The sequence below is a fragment of the Trichomycterus rosablanca genome, chromosome 8 (genome assembly GCF_030014385.1).
Source record: "Trichomycterus rosablanca isolate fTriRos1 chromosome 8, fTriRos1.hap1, whole genome shotgun sequence".
NCBI lineage: Eukaryota > Metazoa > Chordata > Actinopteri > Siluriformes > Trichomycteridae > Trichomycterus > Trichomycterus rosablanca.
Window position 1 is genome coordinate 35699942 of NC_085995.1, and position 25532 is coordinate 35725473.

General features: G+C 39.9%; 1 protein-coding gene across 2 annotated transcripts in view; it reads right to left on the reverse strand.

Annotated features, from left to right (window-relative positions):
- Positions 1-7141: 7141 nt before the first annotated feature.
- kiaa1549la (KIAA1549-like a) overlaps positions 7142-25532 on the reverse strand; it is a 78713-nt gene continuing 60322 nt past the window's right edge. For both annotated transcript variants that reach the window (XM_063000813.1, XM_063000812.1), the window contains exons 15-23: positions 23634-23758; positions 19207-19430; positions 17816-17945; positions 12869-13243; positions 11299-11396; positions 10900-11039; positions 9722-9873; positions 9015-9080; positions 7142-7652 (exon numbers count right to left, since the gene is read on the reverse strand). In XM_063000813.1, the coding sequence (XP_062856883.1) occupies positions 9051-9080; positions 9722-9873; positions 10900-11039; positions 11299-11396; positions 12869-13243; positions 17816-17945; positions 19207-19430; positions 23634-23758 (1274 nt within the window). In that variant the 3' untranslated portion in view covers positions 7142-7652; positions 9015-9050. The remainder of the gene's footprint in view (positions 7653-9014; positions 9081-9721; positions 9874-10899; positions 11040-11298; positions 11397-12868; positions 13244-17815; positions 17946-19206; positions 19431-23633; positions 23759-25532) is intronic.

Here is a 25532-nt window from a genome sequence, read left to right on the forward strand (position 1 = left end):
TGCACGTTTATCCAGACCCGCAGTTATATTTATTATATAAAAAGAATTATATTTATATTATATTTCTTCTATTTACACTAACTGACAATAACATTAATTGATTAAGTAATGCAGTTTCTATTATCGTAGTTTATAATAATAATAATAATAATACATTTTATTTATATAGCGCTTTTCAAGATACTCAAAGACGCTTTACATAAGACAAATAATCAAAACAAATACGTACATACACCATACAAATCATAGTACAAAATCAAAATAGTACATCAACATCAAGAATAATTAAGATAAAAACAAAGAGAGCAGCATAAGACAGTTCATTAAAAATTAGCTAAATTATGAGAGAGAACAACAAATATAGAACAATTTCTTAAAATTAGACAGAAACAGGACAGATTTACATGCAATCAGGAAACTGAAAACTTTACAAGTTTTAGGATCTAGGACTTCACATTTCTGTCGTGATCTAAGTATAAAAACTATTAAAAAGAATAGCAAAAATAAAAGCATTTATTTCGTGTTGTTACAAGTTAAATGCCATATTGAATAGATGAGTTTTGAGAAGTGACTTGAATTTGGACAGGTCAGGACAATCTCGTAGGTGTTTGGGGAGAGCATTCCATAAAGATGGAGCAGCTATGGAAAAGGCCCTGTCACCCCAGGTCCGGTGCTTGGTCCTAGAGGGTATGGACAGTAGGTTAGCCTCAGAAGAGCGAAGGCTACGGGAGGGAATGTGCTGATGGAGCAGGTCGGTGAGGTAGGATGGGGCCTGATTATGGAGAGCTTTGTGAGTGAATAGAAGAATTTTGAATTGAATGCGTTGAGCAACGGGAAGCCAATGAAGTTTTTGTAGAACAGGTGTAATATGATCACGGGAGCGAGTATGAGTAAGGAGGCGAGCAGCTGAATTCTGGATATACTGGATATACTGGATATACATCATTATACATTTATACATCATTGTTTTATATAGCTGCACTTTATGCTTATTATATCCATAGCAGTAAAACAAATCAGTATCGCTGCAAACTCCTTTCTGTTCCACAAAGCACAAGAAATACAGTTTCAATTGAATACAAAACTTTATTATATAAAACAACAGACTGAAACACAGCCCTGAACAGATAGGTACAGCTCCCTGAGGCCCACCCACAGTGATGGGTCTATCCACACAGGAGGTCTAAGGTGCTAATTTCATTCAAATAAATGTAATAATGCCTTATGTTTCACTGACAAAAAGCTAATATGACAGCACCATTATTGCAAATGACAATTTCAACAGACGTCTAATCCTTGATTCATCTCATAAACATGAGGTCTTTAATGACATTATTTCTTTTTATTGACAGGAAAGACCCGTCTTGGAGATGCACATTTCCCATGCATTCATACACAGCATCCTCACAAACGTCCATGCATGCACACAGCTTATTTTTTATCCTGCAATACACTCAAACTAATTAGTGTTCAGGTTTAACTCGGGTTTATCTATCTGCTCATTCTGATCCAAAGTCCTCAGGTGAAGAGAAGCTTGCCACCTGGATAATTCTTTGTGCTGAGTGCTTCAAGTCGATTCCTGTTTGTTTGTCTTATGCTGATTGAACATTAATTACTGACTGAGGTGATTAACCATCCCATGTGACATTGGGCTTCACAGGATGTCAGCTATTAGCTGAGCCAGCAGCATCTAATAACCCACCAAACATTCATTTCCACCATTTTCTTCTAACATGAGAGAACGACAAATGCTCAGCTAGCTTTAAAGATACAAAGGTATCTAGAATGAAAATGCCAAAGAAGTTCTGTCAGACACCGATGAGACATAACATTATGACCACCTTCCTAATATTGTGTTGGTCCCCCTTTTGCTGCCAAAACAGCCCTGCAACTGTGATGCACTGTGTATTCTGGCACCTTTTTATCAGAACCAGCATTAACTTCTTCAGCAGTTTGACCTACAGTAGCTCGTCTGTTGGATCGGACCACACGGGCCAGCCTTCGCTCACCACGTGCATCAATGAGCCTTGGCTGCCCATGACCCTGTCACCGATTTACCACTGTTCCTTCCTTGGACCACTTTAAATAGATACTGACCACTGCAGACCGGGAACACCCCACAAGAGCTGCAGTTTTGAAGATGCTCTGACTCAGTCGTCTAGCCATCATAATTTGGCCCTTGTCAAACTCACTCAAATCCTCACGCTCGTCTATTTTTCCTGCTTCTAACATCAACTTTGAGGATAAAATGTTCACTTGCTGCCTAATATATCCCCCCCACTAACAGGTGCCGTGATGAAGAGATAATCAGTGTTATTCACTTCACCTGTCATAATGTTATGCCTCGTCGGTGTATGTTCCATCTTTACCCCAAACATATACCTGTTAGCATCATTCAATCTGATTGATCATTAATCTGATCCGATGTTCTTCAAGCAGTCAGTGGTCATTGATTAATTTATGAAAGGCTTATTCAACCTGCACACAGAGAAGAGAATGGGTTGGACAGGTTTTGCATCCTGCAGCAGCTTTGTGCTCAAGGTAGGGACAATTTTTCAGCCAAGAGACAGAACATCACTCTGCTCCAGCAGTTGGCCTAATGAAGGTTGACGGGTTTGCAGGTACAGGCATTAAAGGCTCCCCAAGGGCCAGGAGAAAAACTTCAGCTCATCACAGGGTGCCATCCTCAGTGAATGTTCCAAGTGGACAACAGCCCCGGGCTGAAACCTGCTGAGAAAAGTGCTTGAGATGGAATGAGGGGCTGTTAGAGCAAGAAAGCAGAGAAAAGCCTCCCCATCACTGACTCAAAAAAAAAAAAGCTCAATGGGAACTGAAAGGTTTCATTTCGAGTCTGGAAAGCATTTAAGCACAGCATGGTGCCTGCTAGTGGGGGGATTCAAAAGTGCAGTACATACTACATTAATTGGTTTATTTACACTAACGAATTCAACCATTTTTATTAGCTGTGTCAGACTGCATATTATATATTTTACAATTCTCACTGACATTTTAGACATTTCACTGTGCACTTTTACATACTAATGAGGAACCATTAGTTAAGGTTAAACTACCTGCTGTTGATGGGCCGCTTTGCTCTGCATTTCAGTGCATCTACCACACTTGCACCAGCTGATGTTGCCCACACTCTTCACATTTTGATGAAACGACGGCTGCTCCTCTGCACAAACTCAGTTACCCTCCTCTTTGCTGGTTTGAATACATAAGCCATTGACTTTCTTAGAATTTTTCTCAAAACACTGTTTAGTTTCGACTTCTGCCATGTGAATTGCATGCCATCCGGCTGGGGCGGGCACCTACATGAACAACGATTGGCTGTTGTTCATACAGGGTGCAAGTCAGATAGGGACTCCTTATAACTGAGGCAATTACGACCTCTGCTGGCTAATTGATGGCGTCTGCACATAACTTAGGGATTTGATTAATTAAATTCTGCAATATTTATAGCTCTATTTAAGTAAAAGTGTCCAACAAATGGAAAAAGTTAATTCAAAGCTTTCAAACCATGTGTCTTCTCTGTGGAGAAAGAATATACCTGTACTGCCACAGTGTAAAGACCTAGTTTTCAAACAGTTTTATCACACCATTTTACAATTACGCATAGTGTTACAAAACCACCACCTGCTTTTATTAAAATTACACATAATGTTACAAAACCATTACATGGGATGAGCTTAGTATTGTGCAATTTGTGCTAAATTGAGGCTTTATTAAACTGCTATGGGTTGTATAATATGGGGCAATATGATGGGGCCTTGTTGAACTGTTGAATGTTGAGTTATTGTGTGTAGTTCAGGGGGATTGTGGCTAATGTATGTGTCTATATGTGGTTTTACATGGAATTTGGTAAGGAGAATTTGTCTAAAGATGAGCTAAGTGTTTGTAAATACTCTAATGGTAAGCTGAGTGTTTTTTTTTATTTACTGTATAAGAATAGGCTGATTTTTTAGTTTTGATTACTCTGTATGAAGACAAGCTGAGTGTTTACAGATACTACTCAGAATATGAATAAAACATATTTTCTTTAAAGTAATTCAGTGTATTTTAATCTTTATTAGATTTGATTTAATGAGTAAACCACAAAATTAAAATGGTAAATGGTAAAAAGTTATTATTAAGCATTTTATACAAAGAAAAAAGTAAAACAGTAATAGCTTTAACACAAATGAATTATTTTAGCGTATTCATGTGAAAATATACTGTTCAGTTGGCAGTTATGAAGTAAGATAATGAAGAATAAGATTTACATCTTTAGCTTCATGATTTTACACAGAGATTATTACACACTTTTCACAATGTTCACAATGAGGATTTTGTAATTACATACATATTTAAGCACACTATTTTACACTGGCAACAGCTTCCTCTGAATGTTGCCACTTGATGGCTTGAAAATGACTAAATATAAAAATAGAAACACATAATACTGTACAAAGCAAAATGACGACTGAGCAACAACAGAGGTCTTTGCACTTCCTCAGCACCGACTAATAAAATCGAAAGGATAAAGTTCTTCAACTTGAGCAAAATAAGCTTATTATCTTATAATGCATTTATATTCTGAGAGCTTCATAATGTAAAAATATTTTACAATGGCTGCAATCCAACAAAACTATCATCCTGTTTATTACTGGGAACAAGAAGTGTAATTAGTAGTAATTATTGTTGTTTATACTGTAAACAGAATAGTTCTATATCCATCCTCATCACTTCATATACAAGTACATGTGTTTAACATTGGTCTACATGCATTAGAACTATTCTTTTAGGTATCCATGCCAGAATTAGGTCTTTTAAACAGTGCATTAATTCCACTAATCTATACTGAATTTATAATAATAATAAAAAATATCTGTCATTTTGCTACTTTAGTTATTGACCATAATATTCATTAACATATTCTTATAGATAGGAAACCTATACGCAGTACCAGTCAAAATTCTGAAAACACTTATTTGAGGAAGAATATATTTAGCTTTTTCATTTATTCAGTTATAATTGTGTTAAAATAAAAACATGCATCAAAGTAATGACATAAAAATATGCAGTAAATAAAACTGTTAACCATTAATTGAATAAGACGGATCAGTCAAATAAAATGCTGCTTAATCAGATTAAATCTGTGAGAGGTGGGTACTGATATGCAGGATTGATGTCTCAAATCAGATTGTTGTCAGATTGCAGTGCTATAACCAGATTAAAGCACTACAGGGCTTCACAGAGAAATAATCAACTTGGGGGAGGCAACTCGCCACTGTAAGGCCCTTGACCTTAATTGATCAGCTTGTACTCTGATATAGTAGTTACGAAGCTTGTAGTGTCTGTGCAGCTCCTAGTGCGTCCGTAACATTATCTAAAGGAAATCTTTGGTGTAGCTGAGCTATGTTTTTGTAGATTACCTTGTAGCTTGTAGCTTAACTGTTTTTTTTAAAGAAGCTCGCCCAACAGCCGTACACAGTATTGCCTTTTTTATTGACATCACTGATTTGGTGCATTTACCTGAATTACTGATGCATTATATTAAATTCTTGACTTTTTTTGATTAAATCATTTGGTGAACTACTAATTCATTTGATTGAGTCTAGTAGTAATGTATACATTTCATAAGAAACAGGTGCTGTTTGCTTTCAAATAATAAGGTAAAATAATAGTTAATTACATTGATTTTTGAGATTTTAATGTTGTGTTAAATAATCTTACAACTAAAAGCTTAACATTAGGTTTGCATGCTTTTGCCGTTCTCTTAACATACTGTTATAGTAGCAAAATCATACATTACATTAACCTCACCATTAAAAATCAATTTTAAGCATAAACTTGTGTGTATAAAATGTGTTCAGATTTTTGACTGGCACTGTCATATATATACATACAGCGGATCTGAAAGTGTTCAGACCCCTTGACATTTTGCACAAATTATTGTTTGATTTGATTTTAATAGATATAATAGATTGCCATTTTAACCATTGATTCACACCCATAAAGACGAAGTAAAAACATGTTGCATCTGAAAATCAAGCACCATTTATTCAATGCTTTTTGTAGAAGCCAATCTAGCAGCAATTACAGCTACAAGTCTTCTTTGATACATCTTTACAAACTTTGCACACCTGGATTTGGGCAGTTTATCCTATTCTTCATGGCAGATTCTCTCAAGCTGTCTGACTGGATGCTGAGCTTCTGTGAACTAACATCTTCAGGTGTCTTCACTGTGCTTTGGCTAAGCGTTGCTGTGGCTGCATGTTTTGGGTCATCTCCCAGCCTTGGGTTTATTTGCACTCTGGCTTTTATTAAAGATGTTTCTGTATTTGGTTGTATCCATTCCTTAATCCTTACCAGTCTTCCAATCCCTGAGAAGCACTACCATGATGCTGCCACCACCATGTTTTACTGTGGGGATGGTGTTAGCCAGGTAATGTGCAGTGCATATTTTTCACAGCAAATAGTGCTTGCTGTTCTGCTCAAAGAGTTTAATTTTCATCTCATCACAGCAGAGAATCTTTTCCTTCATAATGGGTGATTAAGTGTAGACTGATCAGAAAACCAGCAATTCTGTCCATTTAAAATCAAATCCACAAGACAATAAAGTGTGCAAAAAGTCACAGGGTGTGAATACTTTCTGAATCCACTGTATCTGCTCTAAAGTCAGTGCGGTTACTTTTACAGTTTTTGGCTAATGCTGCACATCTCAGCAGATATTCTATCTAGATTTTGATCTAAATGTAGATCCAAAATATATAATTTTTATAAACTATTAAAAATAAGGCAAAAAATAGAAATGTTGCTTTGATGATCTAAGTAAATCTACTTGCTGAAAAAGTGACATCATTTCTTATGCTCGCATAAATTCGATCACTAAGTTTCATTCATTTTGAAAATTAATGCTAGTTTAGCCTGTTTTCACGTCTCATTTTCCTGACCATATCAGATCAGTTTGCACGCCACAAACTATGAAAACATTTGATTCAAGTTTCTCATGAGCTGATAAACATTATTAGACTTTTAAAAAGAAGCGTAAAAAGCAAACAAATGCACTTCTACAAGCGGCTGAAAAAACATGACTACAATACATTACGACAGTACATAAAGTCGTTTTGGATTCAGATTTCTGCCCAGTCTCTGTAACACCAGGTCATTTTTATGTAAGCCGTACACTGAACACACAAAAGAATCATCTGCGATAAACCTGCCTCGATGTTCTAATTGACAGAGCAAGACACAGAGAGGCATCTGATCGAGATAAAGAAGATTTCTAGTTTTATAAGCTTATGTTTAAAACACACACAGATAAAACCCCACCTGCTTCATGTCTGGAAGGAGACTTAAAAAGCTTCCAGAAAAGATTTGGCCGCTAATCTGAGCCAGCATGATCGTGTTGGGACTTTGGAGGATATGAAGAAAAGAGCATCCTAGAAAAGCTCTGGTGAATGGCTGAGATTGTGATTGATGGTCCTGGTTGGGCCTGGTCATGTCTGCTTGGGGCCGTTTAGGTCTTCCAGGCCTGCCTTGTCTTTTGAGGCCATCCTTAGGCCTTAGGGCCTTCTGGTCGGCTAGATTGGCCCGGTTAGACCAGAGAGCCAGGACCTGTGTGGGCTGCTGTGATGGTCAGGGCATTCTCATCTACTGTACAAAGCCTGCAAACACAGGTGAAAAAAACTCATCTATCATTCATATAAAATCTAATAGGCTGCACAATATATTTGTTATCTATTATAACACTTACTAATAATGATGTTTCAAAACCTACCCCAGCCCCACTGAACATGTTTAAGATAAATTGGAATGCTAATTGCAAGTCAGGCTTTCTTCTCTAACATCCGTGCCTGATATCACAAATGCTTTTTAATCTGAGTGGTTACAAATTCTCATGGCCAAACTCCAAAGTCTTTTAAGAAACCAATATAGAGCAAATATTTACATTTATTGCATCAACAAGGGGCACTTAAATGTTTAGGGTCTTGCTCAAGAGCCCAGCATGTGTAAATTGGCTGTGGTTGTACTTGTACCAGCAACCTTTTATTTACTAGGAATGTACTGTACTTTTAACCACTAACTTTATAGTTGTAAAGGAAGACTACATGTCTCAAGGGACTACATGTTAATGCTGGCCAAAGTTAATAATGGCCAAAAGTATTTGGACACATGACCATGAGCTTATTGGACATTCCATTTTAAAAACAAAATATGTGATCTTTTCAGGTATAACAACAGTCACTCTTCTGAGAAGCCTTCTAAGACTTTAAAGTATGTCTGTTGGAAGTTGTGCCCATTCAGTGAAAAAAGCATTTGAACGGCTGGGCACTTATGTTGGTCAAAAAATCCTCAGCTGATGTTCCAGTTCATTCCAAAGCTGTTCAGTGGGACTGAGGTCAGGACTCTGTTCAGACCACTGGAGTTTCTTTATACCAAGCTTTTTGTTCGGTCTTTACAGAGCTTGCTTTATGCACAGGACAACAGTCATGCTGGAACAGGAAAGAGCCTTCCCTAAACTGTTACTTTAAGGTTGGAAGCATAACATTTCTTTTGAGTCATTTATTACTACCCCTGTGAGAATTTTCTGGCTCAAACACATGAACTCATAAATAAGATTGGGTGTCCTGATATTACTGTCCATAAAGAGCTCAAGTAATACCTTGTTTCTTACTGTTCCTTTATCAAAACAACTCTACTGTCATTGCTAGTCTGCATGATTACACATCAAAGTTCAGCCTACAACTCAGAGTGCCATGCAAAACAAGCTTTATACCCAGCAGTCTTATCAACAGAACTTCTAAATATTAAAACAGACTAATGACAGTGCTGAAAGCAGTAACACAAAACTGTTTCAAAAAAGCCATACATAATAACAGACACACACATACACACACACACACAAACACACTTAAACTCACTGGCCACACATACATATATAGTGCTTTTTACTCAGATTTTTCTCTTTACAACTGTTTTACTGCCAGTGTGTTAAATAATATAGGCAATAAGGGAAGTTATCGTACCCAGATGGATTTCTGTGCCCAGTCAGCCCATTCAGCTCAGCAGATGGTCTCCAAATGACACGCGTTCTAAAAATACATTACCACACATTATATACATTATCCATACTAAATTGTGTATGGGATTCACTCTAAAACATTAATTCTGTTAATCAGATGGAAAGCAAATGATCACTGTTTTATTCAATATAAAAATTCAGAAATTAGATTCTTTATTAATATTTCTTTGGAGCTGCTATGTCGACCCAGAGGTTCAGAAACATAAATGTAGGTGTAACGTCGGTAATGTTTTGAGTTATGGAAAAAGTAGATGGGTGTCGTTTTAGACTGGCTCATAGCGACACCCAGTGTTCAAACTAGGAATTTTTAAACGGCTGGCAAACTTTAATTGTATTTCTAAAATACCTCTTGGCCGCTTCAGAAATGGCCGTTGTTTGGACACCCCTGCAGTAAAATTTGTTCTTACATTAACAGAAGTTTTACCACTTAATAGTAGCAGGTGAACTCAGCCATTTAGTCCACATTGTCATTTCAAATCCTGTGTTTAATAATAAGCACAAATTGTTGCTATTTGCCATGTTGTGAAGTAAAAAAAATCATAAATCATCAAGTCTTAATAATGGAGAAGAAATAAAGAATTGAAACTAAGAAGCACTGATTAACAGAAAAAAGTAACGATTAACAATGAGTCCTGAAAAAATAAGATTTACCGTGTCACTCCACTGGTGGGGGAGGTCGTCAGGCTCTGGTGGGTATGACATCCATGATGGGCTGCGGTACGAGGATGGTGGTGACAGTACAAAGTAGTCAGAGTAGCCGGGTCGGTTTGCTGATATGGCATAAACAGCTGTCATTGGGTTTCCTGAAAAGATCACAAAACAATCCACACAAATACAACAGAAAATGTGTTTTTCTTGTATTATAAGTGCTTGTATTAACTCCCCTAGTTGGTTGGTTCCCACAGCTATACTCCAAAGTGAAGTCCTAATAAAAAAAAGTGGCCAATTCTATTTTAATACCCATTGTTTTTCAATTGGATACCCAACAAGCTTATGGCCAAGCATCAAAAACTTGTGTCCATTGTTTCCCAGTGAAACCTGACATGATGCAACCCTGACACGGATAAAGCAGTTGATGACAGTGTATAAGAGTATGTAAATAAGCTCACTGGCCTGAAAAGATCCTTTTTAAATAATGAAAAATGTTAGGTGACAGTTGTTATGCTAGTTGTTATGTTAATAAGTTGTTGACAGGTTGACAGTTGTTACTTACTTTACTTTTATTTTATTGTCACGTCACATTAACACAGGTGTGAAAGGTGAGTGAAAATCTTGGGTGCATAATGCCTCACAGTTTTAACACACATTAAATACAAAACACACATTTGCTTACATAAATCTTACATAAAACTAGCACCATCTGTTCAATATATACATGTAAAGTTATGAATGTACAGATATACAGCATTATGTATAATGTACTGTTAGTCCGTTGTAATGTAAATGTTTCCAAGTATAATTCCGGCATATAACATGTCAATTTGAAATTAGAATAATTTTATAATGTCCAGATGTGCAGGTATTGTACAGAATAAGTTATGTGTATCAGAATCCAAAAACCCCTGTTATGTTAAGGTACTGGACTAGAAATCAAAAGAACGCTGGTTCAAGCCCCACCACTGCCAGGTTGCCACTGCTGGGCCCTTAAGCAAGGCTCTTAACCCTCAATTGCTTAGACAATATACTGTCACAGTACTGTTAGTCGCTTTGGATAAAAAGCGTCTGCTAAATGCTGGAAATGTAAATGAAGGACAACTAGCACAAAACAATCACAAATGTACATTTGTTTACTGTATTTAGTATATAAAACACGGTGTTAAGAGTCTGACCTGAGTAGCTTGACATGGACTGGTCGACGGTGACAGCCGGGAAAGGAGCTCTGTTGATGGGCAGGTAGGGGGCGCCGTTGTGCTGATTCATCTCTGAGGCCTCGGAGACTCGCGGCTTTAGACTCATGTCTGGTGTAGAGCTAAAAAAAAAAAAAAACCACAGTCACTATGTCAATTTCCTGTGTGATCAGCAGAGGGCAGAATGAGCACACCCCTCCAGCAGTGTGTGAAAGAACCGCAGAGGCGCATGAGAACACACCTCAATGCGGTCAGCAGCTCTGTGTGTCAGGCACAACATCTTTTACCCACAGCTGCCTCAGCAACAGCACTGAATATTAATACAGACGAACGCTAATGCTCAAACTACAGACACATCACACAGGAACACTGTGTTCTTACCGGCGTACTGAGGTTCCAGGTGGTGCTCCAGTTCGAGGTGATATAAGAGGGGGTGGTGAGCCCAAACTCATATCAGGCAGCTGGGTGAACCTGAAGCCCTGGGGAACCAATCACAAGAGCTTGCATCAGACCAGCGGCTAGATGATTTCTACTGCATGAAAGCAGCTAGTCTCTTAATATTGTCACCAGTTCAGACTGATCCCCAGCACAAATGTCCTAGCAAATTAAAGCTAAAACGGGAAAGTACTGCATATGTTACCTTAAATTTGACTTATTTAAATAAAGGGTGGATAAGTCATTTAGACTGCAGCAGCAATGAAGAACCCATTTAAACTTTCCCTTTCTCAGACACTGCCAATTGCGCCTGTGTGGGTGCCTAGACCAGTCGATAGAACAGCTAAGATTTGAACTTCAGGGCTTGAGATCTCCTAGGTAAGGGTCTAGCGCAATAGCCTGCTTCACCACCACCCAAGCGCCCCTACATTGTTTATGTTTGGGTTATTATAAAATTGTAATTTTAATTAAGGTAATTAAGGTATAAGGTAATTATAAAATTGTTTTTTAAAACCTAGCCTTACTGTTTTGGTAACATTTTATCAAATGACAATAATTAGATGCATATTATATAGATATACCTCCACATATGTTTTTTAACTAAAGTAATTTTTGACTTAATGGCAGTTTTTGTTAATAAAAATAAGAAAAAAATAAAACTGACTAACGTCGGTTAATGCAGCTTTACGCCAGTCAGCAATAAATATTTAAAAACCCATTTAAAAAATGCAAAAACCCAAAAACAATACAAAAATGCAAAATTACAAACATGAATGCTTAAATATATAAAATAATGTAATGTATAGAATCATTTAAAAGCTTAAAATTGTTAAAAATATTGTTTTATTACCATGATGTTTGGTACCCATAGTTCCAGCGTTCCACCGCATGGTGGCGCGGGTTCATGGCAGTTCATATAACTTGTGTTAGTGTAAGTGTAATTCAGTGTCTCGTTCAGACTTTAATATTTGTCTCCATGGCTACGAAGAAAGGTCCTACTGCTAAAGCTGGTGCTGTGCTATATTAAATTGCCATGAAAAGGTGAAAAGGTCGCCGCAATAGCTCGTTTTCGGCTTGAGTCAGACGATGGTATCGACAATCGTTCACGATAAGGGAAAGATTTCAGCCCACGTCAAAGATGATGCTCCAGTGATGAAGAGCACCATCATCAACAAGAGGCAAGATTAAATTAAAGATAAATTAAATTAAAATTTATCTTTAATATTATCTTTAATATTAAAATAGATTTAAAATTAATCTTTAATTTAAAAATAAATTAAATTGAAGGTAAATTAAAGATAAATAAAATGTATAAACTTATTAAAAATGAGAACTATTAAATGACTTTGTATTAGCCACATTACGAATGTGCTTATTGGGGTTTATGGTGTCTAGAGAGTTTTTTGAGGGGTTTATTTAAATAATTAAGTCTTGGAATGAATTAACAGTGTTAGATTAGGCGTTTCTGTACTGATCTGTAAACACATCATGTCACCGTAACTGTTGCAGGACTCACAGGTTTGGGGAGGCTACACTGGTGCATGTCAGGCTCAAAGGATGGGCCACGCTGCAGAGCTCCCACCGGGTGGTCCATGGTGCCTGGGGCGCTGGTCACTCCGTCCACATAGGGATTGCTCTGAGTTGGAGGGTAGGAAGGGTGGGGGCCACGTCGGGAGTGGTGCTGGTGACGACTACGTGAGGACGGCTCAGCTGACGCTAAACCGAAGGCGTTATCTAGCAGCAGGTGCATCTGCTGCCGCACTTCATCGATGGAAGGCTGGGAGCTCAGTGTGGACGAGTCTGAGTGACCTTTGAGCTGCTGGCTGCCTCTGAAACCCAGGGAGTTCATGAGTCGGTCCACGTCTGTTTCTTCAAATGGTTCTGGCTCAGCCTGGTGGATATACACATGAAACGAAAGCACACACAGACAAACAGGGTACTGTTAGCTCATACCGTAGGAAAAATTGGCAAGGGTCATTAACTGAAAACATGAATTAACAATGATTGTTTCATAATGACTTAATCTTTCTTTCAGATGCTCCAATATTTAGGGATCGCCACAGTGAATCATTCATTTATACTTGATTTGGCACAGTTTGTTTATGCCGAATGCCCATCATGATGCAACACTCCTGACAGGTGCATCTCACAATAGCTAGGCTGTTCAACCACTGCCCCTCAGACATAGCCAATCATGTCTGTATAGATGCCCGACTGAACAATAGTACAGCAGAGATTTGAACCCCTGATCTTAGCAGTAGTGTATTTTAGCAGAGCGCCACCCCCAATAAATCAATGAATTCCAGAATAATAAATGGAATGAATTTGCTTTATTGTGTCCTGTAAAACAACGAGACCTAAAGAAAAACTGCAATGGCTTGTCCATGTACTACAAATCAAGGACTGACACCTACGTATGAACCACATTCTGGTCATTATCTTTTAATAAATACAGTTTTTGTCCTTGTAACTATTAGTTGTTTTTTTTCTAATTGTTGGGGCTGACCAAGGCACTTCATCGTATTGGAAAGATTATTACACAAGATATTTTAGTCGTATCACCCCCACACATCCAGAACATAGACGCTCTCTTCCGCTCATCCATACAGTATAATGTGAACCAAAAAACAATCACCCAGTAAACACAAATTTATGGTTTATAGATACTGGTATAAACAAACTATGTCTTCATACTGTATAGACACACACACACACCAAAACACACTGGACCGGACTGATCCAATTTGCAAGTTAAAAGCTCAGCACATTCATGACTATTAACCCATATTGAATTCCCAACCTGAAGCCCTGAGCAGTCTATAATCATATTCATGCTGGCTGGCACTGCGGCGGCTGCAGCGGGCACAGTGGACGGCTTTAGACAGTGCTTATTTCAAACACACACTAAATACACTCTGAGCTCTCACTTCCACGATAATCATCTTAGTTTCTGCCTCAAGCAGACGCCAAGGACTGAAAAAAGAGGGGACGGAGAAATCGTATCTTTTTTAAGCAGATCGCCAAATCCCGGGCCATGTGGGGCCACACAGCAAGACTGCATCAAAAAAGCAGCAGAGATCTAACTGCAGGTCTTTGGATAATCTGACCACCACTGAAGACCACCAAAATGACAAAAAAATGTAGGATTTTTGTGACTCATGGTTCAGAGACACTGTGTACCTTTGAAACTCAATTGAGGAACATAATTAAACCCTTAGGACCACTGTTGTATCTTAACTGAGTTTCAAGGTAACCTGTATTCCCCTTTACCCTTAATGTAACCACCTAAATAAAATAAAAAATTATTTCTTACCAGTTTTTGTAAAAGTGAATAGAAAAGTAGGTGATATAATTTCATCTAAAAATAATTACATTTCCTTATTAAATTGCAGGGTCAAGAAAAGCATCATGAGTCACTGCACAGGATGCAGACACATCACAAGCAGCCACAATAAGTGTCTATATGCATTATCTATGATGAGGTCCAAAAGTCTGAGCTGCTCACTAATAAGAGCTAAAATAAAAAATATAAAAAAAGAATATACACTGATCAGCCATAACATTCTACACTCACTGTCCATTTTATCAGCTCCACTTACCATATAGAAGCACTTTGTAGTTTTACATTTACTGACTGTAGTCCATCTGTTTCTCTGCATGCTTTGTTAGCCCCATTTTATGCTGTTCTTCAATGGTCAGGACCCCCACAGGACCACCACAGAGCAGGTATTATTTAGGTGGTGGATCATTCTCAGCACTGCAGTGACACTGACATGGTGGTGGTGTGTTAGTGTGTGTTGTGCTGGTATGAATGGATAAGACACAGCAATGATGATGGAGTTTTTAAACACCTCACTGTCACTGCTGGACACCAACCAAAATATATCCAGCCAACAGCGCCCCGTGGGCAGCGTCCTGTGACCGCTGATGAAGGTCTAGAAGATGACCAACTCAAACAGCAGCAATAGATGAGCGATCGTCTCTGACTTGACATCTACAAGGTGGACCAACTAGGTAGGAGTGTCTAATAGAGTGGACAGTGAGTGGACACAGTATTTAAAAACTCCATCAGGGCTGCTGTGTCTGATCCAGTCATACCAGCACAACACACACTAACACACCACCACCATGTCAGTGTCACTGCAGTGCTGAGAATGATCCACCACCCAAATAATACCTGCACTGTGGTGGTCCTGTGGGGGTCCTGACCATTGAAGAACAGGGTGAAAGCAGGCTAAAAAAGTATGTAGAGAAATAGATGGACTACAGTCAGTAATTGTAGAACTACAAAGTGCTTCTATATGGTAAGTGGAGCTGATAAAATGGACAGTGAGTGTAGAAACAGGAGGAGGTGGTTTTAATGTTATGGCTGATCAGTGTATATCTGGATGGGTAGAAGTTGAAAGCATTTCCTTTTTATAACTAATTTAATACATTTGTTAGCAACTGCTGGGCCAAATAGTGTAATAATACAACTATAGCTTTACAACCACTGCATGAAGATCTGTGATAACCTGGAAGTTCTAAAATAAGTTGTTGAAGAAAGTGGCTACTTCCTTGTAAATCCTAAGCGTGTTTAGAGTTTAGTTCATGTTCAGAGTTAAACCTAATGTCAGGAACTTGCTGCTGCCAAGTACTGCAGCTCAGTATGTAGTGAATATATATAGCAGGATGGATTATATATACAGTGTATCACAAAAGTGAGTACACCCCTCACATTTCTGCAGATATTTAAGTATATCTTTTCATGGGACAACACTGACAAAATGACACTTTGACACAATGAAAAGTAGTCTGTGTGCAGCTTATATAACAGTGTAAATTTATTCTTCCCTCAAAATAACTCAATATACAGCCATTAATGTCTAAACCACCGGCAACAAAAGTGAGTACACCCCTTAATGAAAGTTCCTGAAGTGTCAATATTTTGTGTGGCCACCATTATTTCCCAGAACTGCCTTAACTCTCCTGGGCATGGAGTTTACCAGAGCTTCACAGGTTGCCACTGGAATGCTTTTCCACTCCTCCATGACGACATCACGGAGCTGGCGGATATTCGAGACTTTGCACTCCTCCACCTTCCGCTTGAGGATGCCCCAAAGATGTTCGATTGGGTTTAGGTCTGGAGACATGCTTGGCCAGTCCATCACCTTTACCCTCAGCCTCTTCAATAAAGCAGTGGTCGTCTTAGAGGTGTGTTTGGGGTCATTATCATGCTGGAACACTGCCCTGCGACCCAGTTTCCGGAGGGAGGGGATCATGCTCTGCTCAGTATCTCACAGTACATATTGGAGTTCATGTGTCCCTCAATGAAATGTAACTCCCCAACACCTGCTGCACTCATGCAGCCCCAGACCATGGCATTCCCACCACCATGCTTGACTGTAGGCATGACACACTTATCTTTGTACTCCTCACCTGATTGCCGCCACACATGCTTGAGACCATCTGAACCAAACAAATTAATCTTGGTCTCATCAGACCATAGGACATGGTTCCAGTAATCCATGTCCTTTGTTGACATGTCTTCAGCAAACTGTTTGCGGGCTTTCTTGTGTAGAGACTTCAGAAGAGGCTTCCTTCTGGGGTGACAGCCATGCAGACCAATTTTATGTAGTGTGCGGCGTATGGTCTGAGCACTGACAGGCTGACCCCCCACCTTTTCAATCTCTGCAGCAATGCTGACAGCACTCCTGCGCCTATCTTTCAAAGACAGCAGTTGGATGTGACGCTGAGCACGTGCACTCAGCTTCTTTGGACGACCAACGCGAGGTCTGTTCTGAGTGGACCCTGCTCTTTTAAAACGCTGGATGATCTTGGCCACTGTGCTGCAGCTCAGTTTCAGGGTGTTGGCAATCTTCTTGTAGCCTTGGCCATCTTCATGTAGCGCAACAATTCGTCTTTTAAGATCCTCAGAGAGTTCTTTGCCATGAGGTGCCATGTTGGAACTTTCAGTGACCAGTATGAGAGAGTGTGAGAGCTGTACTACTAAATTGAACACACCTGCTCCCTATGCACACCTGAGACCTAGTAACACTAACAAATCACATGACATTTTGGAGGGAAAATGACAAGCAGTGCTCAATTTGGACATTTAGGGGTGTAGTCTCTTAGGGGTGTACTCACTTTTGTTGCCGGTGGTTTAGACATTAATGGCTGTATATTGAGTTATTTTGAGGGAAGAATAAATTTACACTGTTATATAAGCTGCACACAGACTACTTTTCATTGTGTCAAAGTGTCATTTTGTCAGTGTTGTCCCATGAAAAGATATACTTAAATATCTGCAGAAATGTGAGGGGTGTACTCACTTTTGTGATACACTGTAACTATAAAAAGGAGTTTATAGAGCAGAAATGAGTGTTTAGTATTGATGGATTTTTATACACAGAAGAATTTATAGTCTAGTGTTGTGACTAATGGGACTTTAAGGAGTCTGTCTGCTGATTTGTGAAGAACTCACGTCATAGCCACTGTTTCGGATGCCCCTCCTGGCTCGCTCCCTCATCACCAACAGATCCAGCTCGGTCTCTACAGGACTTGGTGTGTTCAGAGACTGTCTGCTCCAGTACGCTGGCTCCCTCTGACTTTCACTGAACACACAACAACACAAACCTTCAGAGTCTATATGAGTCAGTAAGTAATATAATTGGTGTGACTACTTGTGGTAAAGCAATTTTCTATTCAGATAAGGTGAGGTGAGGGAAGGGAGTGAGGGTTTTCTTGGTTTTAGAGATCTTGCTCTGACTTTCTCAGTTCCCCAAAACAGACAAACTTCATAAAGACATTTTATAAAGTAAAAATTGTGAACAGTAAGCACTAATATTATTTCAGCTATAGGCACCACTTACATCTTCACTTAGCTGCACAGAGAAGCATATGGTTGTTAAAGGTTAGGCTAAAATTAAAAAAAATCTTACATTACCCTTTGGAACTGTTTTCTGCTGACATTTACTAATGACAATTTTGACCTTCCCAATAAAACCTAATGAGTCGGCTGCAGAAAACTGTTATTTTCAGTTGTTTGCTGCAGAGGTGTTGTTAACTTCCATGTACTACCATGGGTACCTAAACATTTGCATCCTTAGAATTTTGCTTTTTAATAATGCACAGCTTTGAATAGCTACCACTCCACCCCTTACTCACATGGCTGTATTACTTATTTGATCTATTTTTACATTTTTATCTACAATTATTTTTTAGACTTTCCTTCCTTAATCTCAAACTAGTCATTTATAAGTCCTGATTGTGAATCCGTTGCCGCTTGCACAACCCTTAATCTGATCAAGGAGCGCCAGATCACCACACACCCCCTTTGATACATGTCCAAGGGGCCACTTCTCATCACCTGCCAGTGTTGGGTTCCCACAAAGAGTGGTATTATGTACAACAATAAGGTCACATATTGCAGCAGTATGGAGAAAAAACCCTTCCCAACCTTCCCTCCCTCAAACATGGCCAACTGTGTTTGTATGGACACCTGGCCAGATCAGGAGCTCTGCTGAGATTTGAACTTGCAAGATCCAACACTCAGCAGTGGTGCATTAGCGTATTAGACCACCAAATCCCCCAAGCACCTTTACAATGTATTTTATTCATTTATTTTACATTATACTATACACGTTATACTTTTTCTTACAAAAGAAACTTCATCTGAACTACCAGCACATGAAAATCTGAGATGACTTTAAAGGTTAACGTTACTCTATTTGAATGTTTGTTTTTATTCCACACTTTACTTTTCATGTTTTTGCTCTGTGTTTATCATATTTGTTTTATCTCTAAGAAGTCTTTTTAAACATTTGAAGCAGGATGACTAATATCTCATTCTGTGGTGTCTGTTCCTCCCCCTACCTTCTGTGGTATTTGACGTAAGTGGATGGATTTCTATCCTCGGCCTTTCCCCTAGTGTCCTCCAGGTCCAGGGAGGCATTTTCTCGTCTTAGCCTCTCTCTATGGCTGTGTCGGTGTCCACTGCTGCTCGCTGGCCCATCGCTGTAGCCTTTCCTTTTAGCTTTAAGACGCAGCTTGTTTCTGTAGTGCTCGATATCAGACTTTTGCTTCAAGCCCATGTTTGCCTGCAAACAAACACATGCAGACAGAAATTCAGCACCAGTGTACTGTATTTTTATGTACTTCAATGTGATCATGTACTCAGTGATCAGCAATATAAACAATATTTAGTCATTTCCAATACTGGGGATCCCTTTGCTGGCAATTACTCATTTAATTCACTTTCTAAGCCGCTTATCCTAATCAGGGTCATGGGGTGTGCTGGAGCCTATCCCAGCTCTCAAAGAGCGCAAAGCACACAGAAACACCCAGGACAGGGCGCCAGTCTATCACAGGGCAGACATGCACACACACATCTAACGCCATTTTTTAGTATTTCCAGTTAACCTGACTGCATGTCTTTGGACTGTGGGTAGAAACCGGAGCATCCGGAGGAAATCCACATGGACACAGAGAAAACATGCAAACTCCACACAGAAAGGACCGATACCACTTCACTTGGGAATCACCACCTCCTATTTTGCCAGTTGTTTAAGCAAATCTATAAGGTTTTTATTTTATTTTATTATGAAATAAATAACTTGCTCTCAACTTTGTGGCAACAATTTGGGGAAGACCCTTTCCTGTTTCAGTGAGTCTCTTCAGTGAACAAAGTGAGGTCCATAAAGACATACACTATATTGCCAAAAGTATTCGCTCGTCTGCCTTCACACATATATGAGCTTGAGTGACATCCCATTCTTAATCCATAGGGTTTAATATGATGTTTGCCCACCCTTTGCAGCTATAACAGCTTCAACTTCAACGTCTTTCCACAAGGTTTAGGAGTGTGTTTATGGGAATTTTTGACCATTCTTCCAGAAGTGCATTTGTGAGGTCAGACTCTGATGTTGGACGAGAAGGCCTGGCTCAGTCTCCGCTCTAATTCATCCCAAAGATGTTCTATCAGGTTGAGGTCAGGACTCAAGTTCTTCCACACCAAACTCGCTCATCCATGTCTTTATGGAGCTTGCTTTGTGCACTTGTGCGCAGTCATGTTGGAACAGAAAGGGGCCATCCCCAAACTGTTCCCACAAAGTTGGGAGCATGAAATTGTCCAAAATCTCTTGGTATGCTGAAGCATTAAGAGTTCCTTTCACTGGAACTAAGGGGCCGAGCCCAACTCCTGAAAAACAACCCCACACCATAATCCCCCCTCCACCAAACTTTACACTCGGCACAATGCAGTCAGACAAGTACCGTTCTCCTGGCAACCGCCAAACCCAGACTCGTCCGTCGGATTGCCAGACGGAGAAGCGTGATTCATCACTCCAGAGAACACGTCTCTACTGCTCTAGAGTCCAGTGGTGGCGTCCTTTACACCACTGCATCCGACGCTTTGCATTGTGCTTGGTGATGTGAGGCTTGGATGCAGCTGCTCTGCCATAGAAACCGATTCCATGAAGCTCTCTACATACTGTTCTTCAGCTAATCTGAAGGCCACATGAAGTTTGGAGGTCTGTAGCGATTGACTCTGCAGAAAGTTGGCGACCTCTGCGCACTATGCACCTCAGCATCCGCTGACCCCGCTCTGTCATTTTACGTGGCCTACCACTTCGTGGCCGAGTTGCTGTCATTCCCAATTGCTTCCACTTTTTATAATACCACTGACAGTCGACTGTGGAATATTTAGTAACGAGGAAATTTCACGACTGGATTTGTTAGACCGGTGGCATCTTATCACGGTACCACGCTTGAATTCACTGAGCTCCTGAGAGCGACCCATTCTTTCACTAATGTTTGTAGAAGCAGTCTGCATGCCTAGGTGCTTGGTTTTATACACCTGTGGCCATGGAAGTGATTGGAACACCTGAATTCAATTATTTGGATGGGTGTGTGAATACTTTTGGTAATATAGTGTACAGTGTATCACAAAAGTGAGTACACCCCTCACATTTCTGCAGATATTTAAGTATATCTTTTCATGGGACAACACTGACAAAATGATACTTTGACACAATGAAAAGTAGTCTGTGTGCAGCTTATATAACAGTGTAAATTTATTCTTTCCTCAAAATAACTCAATATACAGCCATTAATGTCTAAACCACCGGCAACAAAAGTGAGTACACCCCTTAGTGAAAGTTCCTGAAGTGTCAATATTTTGTGTGGCCACCATTATTTCCCAGAACTGCCTTAACTCTCCTGGGCATGGAGTTTACCAGAGCTTCACAGGTTGCCACTGGAATGCTTTTCCACTCCTCCATGACGACATCACGGAGCTGGCGGATATTCGAGACTTTGCGCTCCTCCACCTTCCGCTTGAGGATGCCCCAAAGATGTTCTATTGGGTTTAGGTCTGGAGACATGCTTGGCCAGTCCATCACCTTTACCCTCAGCCTCTTCAATAAAGCAGTGGTTGTCTTAGAGGTGTGTTTGGGGTCATTATCATGCTGGAACACTGCCCTGCGACCCAGTTTCCGGAGGGAGGGGATCATGCTCTGCTTCAGTATTTCACAGTACATATTGTTCATGTGTCCCTCAATGAAATGTAACTCCCCAACACCTGCTGCACTCATGCAGCCCCAGACCATGGCATTCCCACCACCATGCTTGACTGTAGGCATGACACACTTATCTTTGTACTCCTCACCTGATTGCCGCCACACATGCTTGAGACCATCTGAACCAAACAAATGAATCTTGGTCTCATCAGACCATAGGACATGGTTCCAGTAATCCATGTCCTTTGTTGACATGTCTTCAGCAAACTGTTTGCGGGCTTTCTTGTGTAGAGACTTCAGAAGAGGCTTCCTTCTGGGGTGACAGCCATGCAGACCAATTTTATGTAGTGTGCGGCGTATGGTCTGAGCACTGACAGGCTGACCCCCCACCTTTTCAATCTCTGCAGCAATGCTGACAGCACTCCTGCGCCTATCTTTCAAAGACAACAGTTGGATGTGACGCTGAGCACGTGCACTCAGCTTCTTTGGACGACCAACGCGAGTCTGTTCTGAGTGGACCCTGCTCTTTTAAAACGCTGGATGATTTTGGCCACTGTGCTGCAGCTCAGTTTCAGGGTGTTGGCAATCTTCTTGTAGCCTTGGCCATCTTCATGTAGCACAACAATTCGTCTTTTAAGATCCTCAGAGAGTTCTTTGCCATGAGGTGCCATGTTGGAACTTTCAGTGACCAGTATGAGAGAGTGTGAGAGCTGTACTACTAAATTGAACACACCTGCTCCCTATGCACACCTGAGACCTAGTAAGACTAACAAATCACATGACATTTTGGAGGGAAAATGACAAGCAGTGCTCAATTTGGACATTTAGGGGTGTAGTCTCTTAGGGGTGTACTCACTTTTGTTGCCGGTGGTTTAGACATTAATGGCTGTATATTGAGTTATTTTGAGGGAAGAATAAATTTACACTGTTATATAAGCTGCACACAGACTACTTTTCATTGTGTCAAAGTGTCATTTTGTCAGTGTTGTCCCATGAAAAGATATACTTAAATATCTGCAGAAATGTGAGGGGTGTACTCACTTTTGTGATACACTGTATATATATATAGATATCCTTTATTTGTCATTTATACATTTACAGTGTACAGTACAATGAAATTCTTTCTTTGCATATCCCAGCTTGTTTGAAAGCTGGGGTCAGAGCGCATGGTCAGGACCCAACAGTGGCTGCATAGCAGAGCCTGGATTTGAACCGCCAATCTTCCGGTTGATAGCCCAAAGCACTACCCACTAGGCAACCACTGTCCCTAATGGTACAGTATGGTATAACAGGACTGACTTGGAGGAACTACACACCGGCACAGAGCCCTGACCTTAACCCTATAAAACACCTTTGGGATGAGGTAGAACTAAGTCTAAACTAAAGCTAGGCCTTCACGTCCAACTTCAGAAGCCTTACCTGCCAAAGCTGAGTTTGACCCACAGGTGGAGCGGTCAGGGTGAAGTTTGTATGTTCTCCCTGGGTCTGTGTGGCCGTGACTGTGTTTGACATTAAACTTGAACTGATGAATCTTGTGAAACCTGTAACTACCTGTTCCTGTCATGAATGTAACCAAAGTGTAAAACATGATATTAAGATCTTAATAAATAAACAAACAAAACTATTCCACCAGTTTCAATACAAGCCTAGAAAATCTGTTCCTGACAGTTTTAGTTTTAACAGTCCACAGAAAATCCTCATAGAATTCTGTTATAGTGATAGAATGTTAAATTTCGACCCCTCCCTAAGTTTACAGCTCATTATTTACAGTGACATTAGGCTTACCTCTCCATTGAGCATTACTGAGTCCTGGCTGTGATTTGATGAGTCAGGGTACGAGTAGTTGAGTGAAGCAGTCATGGGTTTAATGCTGATTAGTCTCAGAGAGCCAGTCAGAGAATCGAAATGCTCTGTGGAAACAAAAACAAACAACATCCTTACAGCTAAAAATGTCTTTTTCTTCTTCTTTCTGCTGCTTTTGTATTTAGGAGTCACAGCGGAAGTAGTGTGCACAGTTTTTACACCAGATGCCCTTCCTGATGCAACCCTCTTATTTAGTTTGGGCTTGGAACCAGCACTGAGGCCACACTGACAAGTGCACCTCCCAGTGGCTAGGCTGTTTTGGCCAAACACCTAACACCTCACCCTTGGACATTAGCAAATCATGCCCATGCAGACACACGACAGGGCCAACAGCACCACTGAGATTTGATTACTGAATCCCCAGATCTCAGCAGTAGTGGGCTAGTGTGCTTTATTGATGCACCACCTGAGCACTTAAAAAAAAATGTAACAACATGCTTTTAACTTTGTGGCAACAGTTTGGGAAAGGCCCTTTACTGTTCCAGCATGAATGTGTTCCTGTGCATGAGGCAGTTGTAGCCTACTGGTTAAGGTACTGGACTAGTAATCAAAAGGTCAATGTTGGGCTTTTGAGCAAGGCCCTTTTCAATTGCTTAGACAATATACTGTCACAAGTTCCTTTGGATGAAAGTGTCTGCTAAGTGCCAAAAATGTAAGCCAGGTCTATTAAAACATGGTTTGAAAAGTTTGGTGTGGAGGCTTTTAGTGGCCTGCACAAAGCCCCTGACCTTAACCCCACTAAACACAAAACATCAGTTTTTGACCTGACAAATGCTCTTTTGACTGTACACACTTATATTATCATATATTTGTTTTCACATTTAGAACATTTCTAATATTGACTGATATTCTAGCAGGTAAATTTGCTAAACATGAATACCAGAGTTTGAGACACCTGCTAGTTGTGCACCCTTAAGGTCATGTCCAGTCAGATCAGATAGGTGAAGGTTCTTGTGTTTTGTTTAACACAGGCAAAAAACCCATCAGCTCAGAACAGAACCTACAACATGTCAGACAACAAACTCGCCCTCTCTTCGCCCCTCTCCCCTCGACTGTGTAGTTCACTAACCCCATTTTGGAAACATCTCCTGGCAGCTGTCTCTGCTGGATCTTATCCAGCTTCTGCTTTGGCAGCAATATTGTATATGGCACAAGTTATTATGACACTTATATTTTTATTTATTTACAACCTGACCTGCATGGGGAAAATGTCAAATAAAACAGTTATTAATAAAGCATCTGTATGAAATTTTATAGCAGCGGTCAGCTCCTTAAAGCAGTGATAATGTGTACTGTTCAGCTTTGAATGTAAATAAGAAAAAGAATAAGTTGTATACAAATATACACATGGACAGTACAATATATTTTCCCTTTAGTACAGGGTCCCATACAGAGAGGGTTGGGTCTTGCTCAACAGCCCAACAGTGGCTACTTGCCAAAGCCAGAATTCAGAATTCAAACCCTTGACTTTCTGATTGGCAGTTCTGAGCTCTAACCCCAGCCCTGACTAAAACTGGTTAATTGGTTCATTATAAAAACAAAATAAGTTCATATAAGAATCTGAGTTCACTTATTACACAGCATATTTTATATATGTAAGCTAAAGTATAATTAAGAAAATGTTCTAAAGGTGCATCAGGTAATAATATGACTGTAGATGTTATAAGGTGAACTAGGGCAGCAGATTGTTGTTGTTTTAGTAATTATAATTATTAGGGATGCCAGAGTCTCATGGACTGCTGATGGTGACGGGAATCTGCTGGGACTGCACTCACAATGTCAAGAACCCACAATCAGACTGATCTACCTGAAGGATGTTGT